At 45.5% G+C, this 13,086-nt stretch overlaps 1 protein-coding gene across 1 annotated transcript in view; it reads left to right on the forward strand.

Moving 5' to 3' along the window:
- The window catches only part of LOC109866644 (tubulinyl-Tyr carboxypeptidase 2), a 42,954-nt gene that overhangs the window by 4,450 nt on the left and 25,418 nt on the right, over positions 1-13,086 (forward strand). The window contains exons 2-6 of the mRNA XM_031800304.1: positions 2,909-2,997; positions 3,658-3,714; positions 4,180-4,254; positions 8,384-8,765; positions 10,635-10,753. Of these exons, the coding sequence (XP_031656164.1) occupies positions 2,909-2,997; positions 3,658-3,714; positions 4,180-4,254; positions 8,384-8,765; positions 10,635-10,753 (722 nt within the window). The remainder of the gene's footprint in view (positions 1-2,908; positions 2,998-3,657; positions 3,715-4,179; positions 4,255-8,383; positions 8,766-10,634; positions 10,754-13,086) is intronic.

A 13,086-nucleotide genomic window follows, 5' to 3' on the forward strand; every position in this document is an offset into this window, starting at 1 on the left:
ACACATCTCACATCTACTGTTCAGAGGAGACTGCTTGAATCAGGCCTTTGTGGTCAAATTGATGCAAAGAAACCACTACTAAAGGACAACAATAATAAGAAGAGACTTGCTTGTCCTTTGGTCTGATGAGTCCAAATTTACATAAGTTTACATAAGTAATCAGACCCCTTAGTACTTTGTTGAAGCCCCTTTGGCAGCGATTACAGTCTCAGGTCGTCTTGGGTATGACGCTACAAGCTTGGCACACCTGTATTTGGGGAGTTTTTCCCATTCTTCTCTACAGATCCTCTCAAGCTCTGTCAGGTTGGATGTGGAATGTCGCTGCACAGCTATTTCCAGGGCTCTCCAGATATGTTCGATCAGGTTCAAGTTCGGGCTCTGGCTTGGCCACTCAAGGACATTCAGAGAGTTATCCTGAAGCCACTCCTGCGCTGTCTTGGCTGTGTGTTTAGGGTTGTCCTGTTGGAAGGTGAACCTTTGCCCCAGTCTGAGGTCCTGAGCGCTCTGGAGCAGGTTTTCATCAAGGATCTCTCTGTACTGCTCCGTTTATCTTTCCCACTATCCTGACTATTTTCAATGTCCCTGTTGCTGAAAAACACCCCCACAGCATGATGTTCCCACCACCATGCTTCAGCTTAGGGATGGTGCCAGGTTTCCTCCAGACGTGATGTTTGGCATTTAGGCCAAAGATGGAAATCTTGGTTTCATCAGACCTTTTGGCTCCAAATGGGCTGTCATGTGTCTTTTACCGAGGAGTGGCCACTCGACCATAAAGGCCTGATTGGTGGAGTACTGCAGAGATGGTTGTCCTTTTTTGTGTGTGTCTTTTTTTTTACCCCCTTTTTCGTGGTATCCAATTGTTAGTAGTTACTATCTTGTCTCATCACTACAACTCCCGTACGAGCTCGGGAGAGACAAAGGTCGAAAGCCATGCGTCCTCTGAAAAACACAACCCAACCAAGCCGCACTGCTTCTTAACACAGCGCGCATCCAACCCGGAAGCCAGCCGCACCAATGTGTCGGAGGAAACACCGTGCACCTGGCGACCGGGATAGCGTGCACTGCGCCCGGCCCGCCACAGGAGTCGCTAGTGCGCGATGAGACAAGGATATCCCTACCAGCCAAACCCTCCCTAACCCGGACGACGCTAGGCCAATTGTGCGTCGCCCCACATACCTCCCAGTTGCGGTCAGCTCCGACAGAGCCTGGGCGCGAACCCAGAGTCTCGCAGTGCCCTAGACCACTGCGCCACCCGGGAGGCCCTGTGTTATTACATTTCTATATGTGATGTGGTTGGCTACACTTTGAGAAGATGTCTGATACCAAGCACAAGGAAATCCTTTCCTCAGTCAGCACTTATCCTCAGAGATAAAGAGAGGGAGAGAAGAAAGAAATACCCCTGTACTCCTTCCCTGACCCAGCAGAATTATGTTCCATTCCAGGCTCTCCACAGTGGAGATAGGGCTGGCAGGGGGATTGTGTGAGGGATTATTGAGAAATAAGACCCAACTAACTGCTGAATATTACACTGTTTTTTGCTTACTCATTGGCACAGCTTTGATTTAAAGCTTTTGAAATTTGCCTGTGTGATGAGCGAGAGCTTAGACCACTATCTGTAGGAGATAAAGGGCTGATGAGACCTATCTGTAGGGGGTGGAGGGCTGATGAGACCTATCTGTAGGGGGTGGAGGGATGATGAGACCTATCTGTAGGGGATGGAGGGCTGATGAGATCTATCTGTAGGGGGTGGAGGGCTGATGAGATCTATCTGTAGGTGGTAGAGGGCTGATGAGATCTATCTGTAGGGGGTAGAGGGCTGATGAGCCCTATCTGTAGGGGTTAGAGGGCTGATGATCCCTATCTCACCTTGATTGGTTTGGGTTTCTCTTATCCTCTCATCTCACCTTGATTGGTTTGTGTTTATCTTATCCTCTCATCTCACCTTGATTGGTTTGGGTTTCTCTTATCCTCTCATCTCACCTTGATTGGTTTGGGTTTCTCTTATCCTCTCATCTCACCTTGATTGGTTTGGGTTTCTCTTATCCTCTCATCTCACCTTGATTGGTTTGGGGTTATCTTATCCTCTCATCTCACCTTGATTGGTTTGGGATTCTCTTTTCCTGTCCACACAAAATATACACATTTGCTATCTCTCTCACACCCTCTTTCTCTGTACCTGTGGCTGATCCAGTGGCTGTATTGTTCTCTGTTGAGTCAGATACTACACAAACCTGGTTGAAAGGATCAGTGTGTGTGCGTGTGTGTGTGTGCGCGCCATTGATTGATCAGAGAAACAGACCTAACAATGACTAACTAGAATTACTAATATCCTGGAAAGGAAATGTCTTCCCTCTGGGTTTAGGGCATGGTACTCTGTCATTAGTTTGATCCATCACCTCAGGCTTTCCAAATAGAGCATAGTAGGGTTTGTGTGACTGAGACAGAGGGCTAAACTGTTTGTCTTCAGCATGACACCAGACTCCTCAGATAAGCTCTGTTTAACAGCTCTGTTGAGAAGAGAAACAACCCTGAGGAAATTACATAGCGTTTAGTCTACTGGGTCACCTTCCTTCACACGCACACACGCGCACGCGCGCACACACACACACACACACACACACACACACGCACGCACGCACGCACGCACGCACGCACGCACACACACACACACACACACACACACACACACACACACACACACACACACACACACACACACACACACACACACACACACACACACACACACACACACACACACACACACACACACACACACACTCATTTGTTTTTCTGGTTCTGACTGACTCAATGACTGTACAGTAGAAGGCCTTCAATATTGCCACATGTTTATGTTTCCACCACCACCAAGATCAATCTAACATAGTCTTTCTTTGTCATCCCACAGCACCCTGTGCCATCGGTCCCCAACTTCAAGCCCTCCATGTCTGTCCCTGCCTGGCTGCTGGCCATCCAGAACTACATGAAGACACTGCAGTATCCTTTCCCTGCCGAGCACTCAACCTGCCACCTCCCTTCCCTTATCCTCCTCTCATCCCCCGTTCACAGAACACGCTGAGAAGAGAGAAACCGCAGCTCCTTTTAGGGCACAAAGTCCTCCTATAGCTCATTGCAGATCCGTGACACATTTCACACTGTTTAATTCACTCTGGAGCCCTGGGGGTTGCACAGTATGTATGCAGTGTGTTAGCTAACTAACATTGTGTCAACGTTTTCAGGTGGGCTTCATTTGTTGTGATTGTAACCAGGGGAGTGCAGGTGCACCAACTGCCATACTGTAGCTACAGGTGCACCAACTGCCATACTGTAGCCACAGGTGCTCCGTGGGTCTGTAAATAATGTCACAGTACTTTATAGTCTTCACTCTGTTAACTGCAGGAGACACATTCAGATGGAGAGTAGCCATCGTTTTCAAATTCGTTTCAGTTAGACTTGACACATGACAGTGAGGGGGGGGGGAAATGTAATCAATGAGGTCTTTGAGGTACAGTTTTTTTTCTCTCGGATATTCATAAACCTCTAGCCTACAATAGATGAATTACATCAACCTGAGATCAGAAACATCACCATTCCCCTCTCGCCCAGCCGTTGTAAATAATTGCAGACTCCTTTGAATGCCTCTTAACTGTCTGTCAGATACAATCACACAGGAACTCAGTTCTTTGAGATAAGGAAGACCAGACCATTGTGTGGGTAAGTGTGGCTGTGAGGCCGTGTCTGTGGTATCTCAATTCGTTCGTGTTTGTGTCTTTCCTGTGTCTGCCACTGTACCGAGCCAGAAGAGAGGTCCCACTACTCTGTGAGACAACATCATTTGTCTGTAGAAGAATATAGGCCAGTTCATATGTTGAAAATAGCTGTCCTCTGCCTCTTGCTGTGTCCTTTACCCAGAGTACACATGCTATGTGCATGTACTCTGCAAAGACAGCCAGGACATTTAACGTGCTATCGAAAATATGTAAAAGGGGTCATCGTATGTAGAAGATGGTGCTTTCTTTAGTGTACTTTGCTTGTACTTGACACATTTGAAGTCAATCAAACAGGGTCTGTTGTTATCCTGTTTGAACAACACCATTGTGTCATTGTTTGTATAAGGCACCAAAGGGGACTTTGTATGAAACAAGAATATTCGCTACAATCATCTTTGTTCTCTTTCAGGTTGATGGAGACTGCGAGAGAAATGATCAGGGAATCTCTTCCAATCAAATGCCTTGAAGCTGTCATCCTTGGAATGTATCCTTTCTTTGCCTGTAAGCACAGTCAGAGATACACATTAACCAGTGGGAGTTGGAGCGGATCTGTTTCAGGTTCCTAAGGTGCCCGTTGAAACCCCTGAAATCAATTAGATACGTTCAGTTGTGCGACTGACGAGGTACACCCTTTCCCTTTAATATTCCCCCTTAGGCCAGTAAGACTCACAGATACCCCTGTTGCTAGGAAACAAGAGTCTGAAAGTTCAAAGTGGAACCTCCCTCCTAGCATATAGGCAGGCAGAGCGAAGTTTCTGCAGCGTTTCTCACATTGCCATTTAGAGCGGCTTGGCTGCTGGGCCTCTTCACCAACGGTTACTGTCACGTCCGAGCCTGATCTTTCTCAGGGGCACAGGTTTATCCTCAGTCAAAACTGCAGGCTGGTCTCATGAAGAAAAAGGCTGTGTCTGTTGTGTCTGTTGACTTGACAGGCTTTTCTCTCGGTTTATCCCAATGGGCACAGACGTCAGTTCAACATCTAGTTTTCATTTACAGTTGGTTTAGTTGTCAACTAACTTGAATTCAATATGAAATAATTAAATCAATGTCATTATGTCATTGGATTTAGGTTAAAAATACCAAATTCTTTTACGTTAAATACTAAATCCAATCTGTTTTACACGTTGATTCAACATCATCACATTGAATTCTTTGGTTGAAGTGACATGGAAACAATGTTTATTCGGCCAGTTTTTGCCCGGTGGGATGTCATAGGCTCAAGTCCAAGTCTGTCAGGTGAGACCAAACCTGTTAACCCTCATTGACAAAGATGATAAGCTCAATGATGATTTGACTTGCAACAGACATTCTCTGGTCTCCTAGATGAAAGAGCCAGCCAAGCTGTATGCTAAGATACAGATATGTTCAGATAATAGTGAGACAATTAGAGACTCAGTTGTTACAGCATGGCTCTTAGTTTTGTTCGGTGAATGGTTTAGTAGATGGAGTGTTGTACACTCGTGTTTTCTTATGATACAACCTATGTTTCCCTCCAGATCAACTACTACAGCCTTGTCTTTGTGTTGAGCTGAATCCTCCAGTAACTTGGTGCATTAGTAGGTTCCCCCGCAAGGCAGATTCCTCTACTACAGATAAGAGGTTCTGAGTACAGTAGCCTAAGATGCTTATCGCAGAAAGGAGAAACAGAGTTTATGTTTGTTTTTTAAAGAATAACTCCGTTTCATCAGGTCTTGGACATATCTGTAATGGAACTATGGATGCTCTTATTATTGTCACACATTTAAATAGATTTTTTGTTGTTGCCTGTTACGGGGAATGATAGAACACTAAATAATTAGGGTGAATGAGGGCATATCATTTGAATACTTTAGAAAACAGTGAATGTACTGGATCAGGGGTCAATGGCAGTCTTGTCCCAGCAGAATGTTTAGATGTTTATTGCGAGTTGGTTTCGCCTTTCACTTAATGATAGATATTTGGTTTTTTTAAAAACAAGAGGGGCAGCAGATGGTTTTTACTAAAGTGCTGACCCTCCTCTTGACCAAACAGTGGTGCATCGTGGATCATATTTACTATGGGCCATCTTCCACACACAGCATCATGGCAACCGAGCAAGCATGTATCTTAATCTTCCAAACACTGACAGAGTGTTTGTCATATACCTAGAGATATGCTGTTCAGTTGGAGAAGGGCTTAGGGGGCAGTTAACAATCGTGCCATTAATATTTGCAACGCCTCCCTGGAGTTTTCCCAGCTCAGGTGTTAAAGCAGCATGAGCCAGTACTGCTGGAGCTAGTAAACACAGGCCTTATAGTCATACGTCGCTTGGTTTGGTTTCTATGGCAACGATAATCCTCCCCAGGTAATGGAAAGAGCTCTTGCCTGGTGGCAGATAAGAGGAAGTATGCTACTATTGGGGTTGGGGTGGATCACATGCCTTGCATCATTGGTAATATGTGATATTTTTGTGGTTAGTTAATGGGGCATTCAGTAAGGAGAGGCAATGGGGGGACTCTGTGTGTGTGTCTGTGTGTACAGTATGTGTGTACAGTGTAGACAGACCCAGCTACCACAGGGGAGGACACAGCCTCAATGAATAATCACACCAACGTTCTGCATCCGCCGCCGCACTGCGCTCCCTACTCTGTGAAAAAACAAAAGTATGCTTTCTGAGGGTGATTATTTCTGCTGTCTGTCTGTATTCTCCCAACGTTGGGTTTGTTTCTCATGGGAAAACAGAATGTAACTAATCAAAGTGTTGATGTCAACGACCATAACCTCCTTTCATGGTGCTTCCTGTCCTGTGGTGATCTTAAATAATACCTGTCACTCTTCTCTCAAACCTTAAGAGCTCTCTTCTTCAAATGTGATATGCCCCCTTTATTTAGTTGAGGCTTCCTCTGTGAATATTTCTCTACAGGCATCTTGCTTGTGAAACATGACTCGTGACCGTACACGGACGCTACAAAGATGCCTTTTAACTATGTATGTTGTGGAAGGGAATCCCCATTGCACCTGTTAAACTGGTCGGCTGGCCCCTATGATTATTTAATGAAAGTACAGTGCTGTGATGTTAGGGGTGGGTGGGCGGGCGGGATGTGAAGATGACGGACAGGCGCTCTGGCCATTGAGAGGGCTTGGTGTGGACAGATAAAAAATACAAATAGATGGTTTCTGGTAGCTGAGAGGAAACAGAGCCAAGCCACAAACCAGTCAGTTGATGCTGAAATGTGCTCCCCCTCTCAGATCCAATGTATTATCTCAACCACAGTAGCAGCCAGCTTGTGTTATTCTTACTGCACAACACACTGCAGAGTGAGGGTGCAGCGAAAACAGCCTGCTTATTGAAAACATGAGACGACAACATTACTGATGATGATACGGATGAGTGGATCATAGATCATAGATGCATAATATATGTCTGGATGATGATGAGGTCAGTACTGCTGAGGCTAATGGTTGGTAGTGGGTCAAACTCTGATCTGATTGACCCTTTCTCAGGCCAGTCAGTGGGGCTGCCAGTTGCTTTTTACTGGTCATAAGGTCACTGATACACACAGTGGAGTTTCCTATTCTTGTGTGTGTCACTGTAGTGCCTCTACTGCCTCGGGACCTAGACAGTCCCAGATAACCCATCTCCAAGCTTGCCGTGTCCCCCTCCGCCCCCCTCTCTCCTGGGCAGGCCAGATTTGTCCAATCTGCCGCATCGTGCGCCGCCCAGCCACGCTGCAGTGGATCCACAGGCCAGTTACATAAGAGTTCTGGGGAGCCACATACAGAGTATAAGCCCCAGGGAGAGGCTAGCCTGGTGTGCATTGTGTGAGACACTAGATGCCACGTTAGGACACCACAGCTATTTATTCCTGGGACTTTTAGGAATAACAGTCTTTGAGTGTCTGGCTACTTTCGAATGAAATATGCATATACTGTATCCTCAAATTTTGTTTGAAAGAAATGTATCTGTTTTGTGATAGTATCCCATCCTATGATGTGCAGAGATGTACTACAGTCTCTGTCCGCTGTAATGAAACTGATATAATGAATGTTAAACCTGTCAGCTCCAAACCCTCTCATTCACTCCCTCCATTAGCTGATTTGATTTAGAGATATAGTGAGTGTGGCTGTGTTTGGGTTCAAAGACAAGCCACTCTTACTAAATCTGCTTCTCCATTATTAAAACAGCCAATGCCAGTTAGCTAATGAGTTTCTGGAAATAATATAATGAATTTGTGAGTGGGCTTAACATTAGCTTGGATACGCCCTTCTCTCTCTCTCTCTCTCTCTCTCTCTCTCTCGCTCTCTCTCTCTCTCTCTCTCGTAAACATCTAGTGATCACCATTCAGGAGATTATTAGGGAGTATTTATCTCTGAAAAGTTGTTGTTGATTATACTACTGATGCTAACCCCTTTAACCATGATGCTTTAGCTTTTACCTTCTTCTTTCTTTCTTTCTTTCTTTCTTTCTTTCTTTCTTTCTTTCTTTCTTTCTTTCTTTCTTTCTTTCTTTCTTTCTTTCTTTCTTTCTTTCTTTCTTTCTTTCTTTCTCTTTCTGTGTATATAAGTACAACCATTCAGTAGACAGCATTACATTTCCTGAAACTGTTGTTGTTGCTAATGATGCCAGTTAACGTCCTTGACCATGGTCACCCCAGATACCTGACCAACGGGCTGACGTCGGTGGAGCGTTTCCCCATCAGCTTCAAGACCCAGTTCTCAGGGAACCACTTCCACCACGTGGTGCTGGGCGTCTACTGCAACGGACGCTATGGTACGCTGGGCATGAGCCGCCGCCAAGACCTCATGGACAAGGCCTTGACCTTCCGCACGCTCAGCGAGCTGGTGATGGAGTTCGAGGACTCGTACCGTCGCTACCAGCACACGCTGAAGAAGGTGAAGATCGGCCTGTACGTGCCCCACGACCCGCACGTCTTCCAGCCCATTGAGTGGAAGTACCTGGTGCTCAACGCCGCCCGCCTGGGGAGAGAGGACATGAGGAAGGAGCTGGAGAAACATGGCCGAGACATGAGGATGAAGGTGCCATGTTGTTGTCCTACTTTCTCACATTTTTCTCCTCTAGGCAGACACGAGAGGGCATATGTGTCAAACTTGATTACTCGACGCCTCACTGCCCTCCTTTCATACATTTTCCCCCATTTAGTATCTACAACACTGTATGTAACCCCGTGGATGCCCAAATACTATATTTCACAAGTCTTTGAACAATACTCCTAATTGTAGGGTACAGTATACTGTACCTTTGAACTCTGTTAGGTTGAAAATGTTCAACACAATAGATAAGCTCTCTAGTCGACTGACCCGAGGTCATCCCCGAGGGAGTGTTCAACTCGTTTGGCTTGGCTTCCGTCTGGAACGGCATCATGTCATGGAATTCCCCCTTTGTTCCCCGTCTGAAACCAGGGCGATGGGTGTAATATGAACCGTCAGGGATAATTAAGGCCAGAGTTCCCCTCAGTGGAAGAGAGAGAGACAGAGAAGACAGAGAAGCTGGCTGGTTGGACCACGTCTCCCAGATTCATCTGACTCAGCTGTAGCGTGGTGGTTGGTGGGGGATGGTAGTAAGGTGGTGCGGCTGACTATCACAGCAACAGTAAATGTAGGTCATGTGTTCCCAGCTGCCCAGCGCTGGAGATACAGCCTTAACCTCTGTATTTGACCTCTCGTTAGCTGTGCATAGTTAACATACATACCGAAAATGTGTCAGTGTATATATAGATATTACCGTATTTCTGGAAGCTGAAGAACTCACATACTACCCTTTTCCTTTTTAGAACTAGTAATAGGGACATTAGTGTAAAAACACTTTTCTCATTTGAATGAATCAATCTAGGAATAATTTTACAGTGAAAATGCTCAGAGGCTATTTGGGAAATTCTTCTAGTGTGTCTTCTATGCACAACACAGACAGCGAGCTTGCATTTTATACAGTATAGCAGAGCAGTGTCTGTCCTATAACCCTCCCCCGCTACCACACACACATCCTTATGTCTATCACCAATCTTATGACTAACATCCTGCCTATGCTCTCAGCTGCATGTGGTTTCTGGAGCACGGAATATGAGCTGCTTCCTGTTTGTTCGTTCCAAGGAAATCCTTTTCATAATTATTCTCCAGTCTCCTCCGGACTGTCCGTCAGCAGTGAGCTCTCATTAGGTTTCTACCAGGACAGGGTGACCCTGAAACTCGAATTCTGCTAACCAAGCAGTGGATGTTAGTAATATGTTAGTCTCTCTTTCAGGGCCTGTAGTGTGTGTGTGTGTGTGTGTGTGTGTGTGTGTGTGTGTGTGTGTGTGTGTGTGTGTGTGTGTGTGTGTGTGTGTGTGTGTGTGTGCTTGCGTGCATATGTGCCTGTGTGTTTTTGCCTGTGTGTGTGCCTAAAAACTGCCTATATGTGCCGGTGTGAGCCCGTGGGTAATTGAGTTTGCAGAGGGAGTTGACTAGTGGGCTGATTGGGTTAATGGGGTATCATCACGTTAATGAGGGCACTGCCTGGGAGGCTGTCTTCATTACTGTCTGTTAGTGTTTTTACTAATGAAGAGAGACACTCTCGGCTCTCCTCTCCAAAGTCTCTCCACTCCCCACAGTGTCGTCATCCCCTCTCCTCTTCTCCCTACATTGATTCACAGATGGCGCCTTTACTCACTATGTCCCTGAAATCCAACTGTGTCATTAAAAGTTAACTTCTTCAACTGCTCTTTTTATTCAAGCGGAACTTTTCATTTCCCTTTTCATGGCCTGCGGCAAATGGGCCCAGTGAATGGTGAACATGCCTGCTAATTGATAAACAGAACGCAACTCCTCCTGTAGCTTGCAGTAAAGAAACTGCAGCTCAAACCGGATCTTATACATTAGATTCCTAAGTCTTATTTTGTTGTTTTATCTCAGATCCTGAAGTCATCGAGTGCCCAGTCTCCCATCAAAGAACGGACCAGAGGCAAGTCTCTCTCCCCCCACCGCCGACAGAGCAGCCCCCAAAGACGCCACATCCACCGGAGAGACAAGTCGTAAGTATCCTTGGGATCAATCTTAGGTTATTAGCATCACTGAGACAAAAGGTGGAAGGGGGAATGGCCTTTCTTAGATTGGTTTACATTAACATCTCAACTCTCCCTAACAACTAGGAAGAGTTCACATCAGGTTACTTTTGAAGAAAGTTTCCTGGATATCATTAGTTTAATGTTTTATAGTCAAGAATCCTGAGGTTTGAGTTCATTTAAATCTTTTCTTAGAGATTTAATTGAAAGTTGGGCAGGTTTTTAATTAAAAGTAAATGAATCTAAAGCAGATTAGATTGGATATGCATGAGTGAGATTAATAATTCATATCAACTGTTGATCATCACAACTATAAAACCTCTCAATATCCCATCTTGATTTCTTGGCTAGATGCTATGATGTTAGAGAGAGATGAATTGGCAGTGTGTCTATGCTATGTTTTTCATCCTCTTTTTATATCAATGAGGGCACCCAGCTAGCACATGTGGTTCCTTGAAAGTTGTGGGAACGTATGTTTTTGGTTTTCCATTGGTTCCAGGAATGAAGCCATATGTTTCCCGACCAGTAAATCAGAATGTTTTATTAAACGTTCTGAGAATGGAAGTGAGATGTAGCCTTAACTGGGAATGTTAATTTTAAGGTTGCAGAGAGGTTCTGAAAACGTTGTACTATGGTTCCCTGAACATTTTCTTGAGAGGTTTTTATTAATGTTGTGAGAACGGAAATTATAGGTTATTTTGAGGTTTTTGAATAACTTCCTTCATTCACTGAATGTTTCAATTGAGACTTTTAATAACTGCGAACTTAATTTGGGTTAACGGTTTTGAACTTCAAGCGCATATAGGACTAATGAAAATTAATTTGCTTAGGCATTATAATAATAACGCCTAAGCATAATTTCTTCTTTATTGTGGCACGTCGTCAGTGAGATTCCAACCTATGATCTACTGTTCTCTATCCATGGAATTACTGCGCCACCAGGATGGAGCTAGCATGCCATGTTTTTTTATACATTCAATGCTGTTAATTTGAGTCTATTCAAACAGACCCCATTTCAAAGGAAGCAAGCACTCATTAAGATCAGGTGTGGCCAATTAGTGGGAGCAGCCAACATTCCTGAACACACTTAACAAGATAGAGGATAGAGAGAGTTTTGTTTATGCTGAGAATAGAAAGAATATACACGGCTCAAAAAAAATAAAGGGAACACTAAAATAACACATCCTAGATCTGAATGAATGAAATATTCTTATTAAATACTTTTTTCTTTACATAGTTGAATGTGCTGACAACAAAATCACACAAAAATTATCAATGGAAATCAAATGTATCAACCCATGGAGGTCTGGATTTGGAGTCACACTCAAAATTAAAGTGGAAAACCACACTACAGGCTGATCCAACTTTGAAGTAATGTCCTTTAAAACAAGTCAAAATTAGGCTCAGTAGTGTGTGTGGCCTCCACGTGCCTCTATGACCTCCCTACAATGCCTGGGCATGCTCCTGATGAGGTGGCTGATGGTCTCCTGAGGGATCTCCTCCCAGACCTGGACTAAAGCATCCGCCAACTCCTGGACAGTCTGTGGTGCAACGTGGCGTTGGTGGATGGAGCGAGACATGATGTTCCAGATGTGCTCAATTGGATTCAGGTCTGGGGAACGGGCAGTCCATAGCATCAATGCCTTCCTCTTGTAGGAACTGCTGACACACTCCAGTCACATGAGGTCTAGCATTGTCTTGCATTAGGAGGAACCCAGGGCCAACCGCACCAGCATATGGTCTCACAAGGGGTCTGAGGATCTCATCTCGGTACCTAATGGCAGTCAGGCTACCTCTGGCGAGCACATGGAGGTCTGTGCGGCCCCCCCAAAGAAATGCCACCCCACACCATGACTGACCCACCTCCAAACCGGTCATGCTGGAGGATGTTGCAGGCAGCAGAACGTTCCCCACGGCGTCTCCAGACTATCACGTCTGTCACATGTGCTCAGTGTGAACCTGCTTTCATCTGTGAAGAGCACAGGGCGCCAGTGGCGAATTTGCCAATCTTGGTGTTCTCTGGCAAATGCCAAACGTCCTGCACGGTGTTGGGCTGTAAGCACAACCCCCACCTGTGGACGTCGGGCCCTCATACCACCCTCATGGAGTCTGTTTCTGACCGTTTGAGCAGACACATGCACATTTGTGGCCTGCTGGAGGTAATTTTGCAGGGCTCTGGCAGTGCTCCTCCTGCTCCTCCTTGCACAAAGGCGGAGGTAGCGGTCCTGCTGCTGGGTTGTTGCCCTCCTACGGCCTCCTCCACGTCTCCTGATGTACTGGCCTGTCTCCTGGTAGCGCCTCCA

This window comes from Oncorhynchus kisutch, linkage group LG21 (assembly GCF_002021735.2).
Source record: "Oncorhynchus kisutch isolate 150728-3 linkage group LG21, Okis_V2, whole genome shotgun sequence".
Lineage (NCBI taxonomy): Eukaryota > Metazoa > Chordata > Actinopteri > Salmoniformes > Salmonidae > Oncorhynchus > Oncorhynchus kisutch.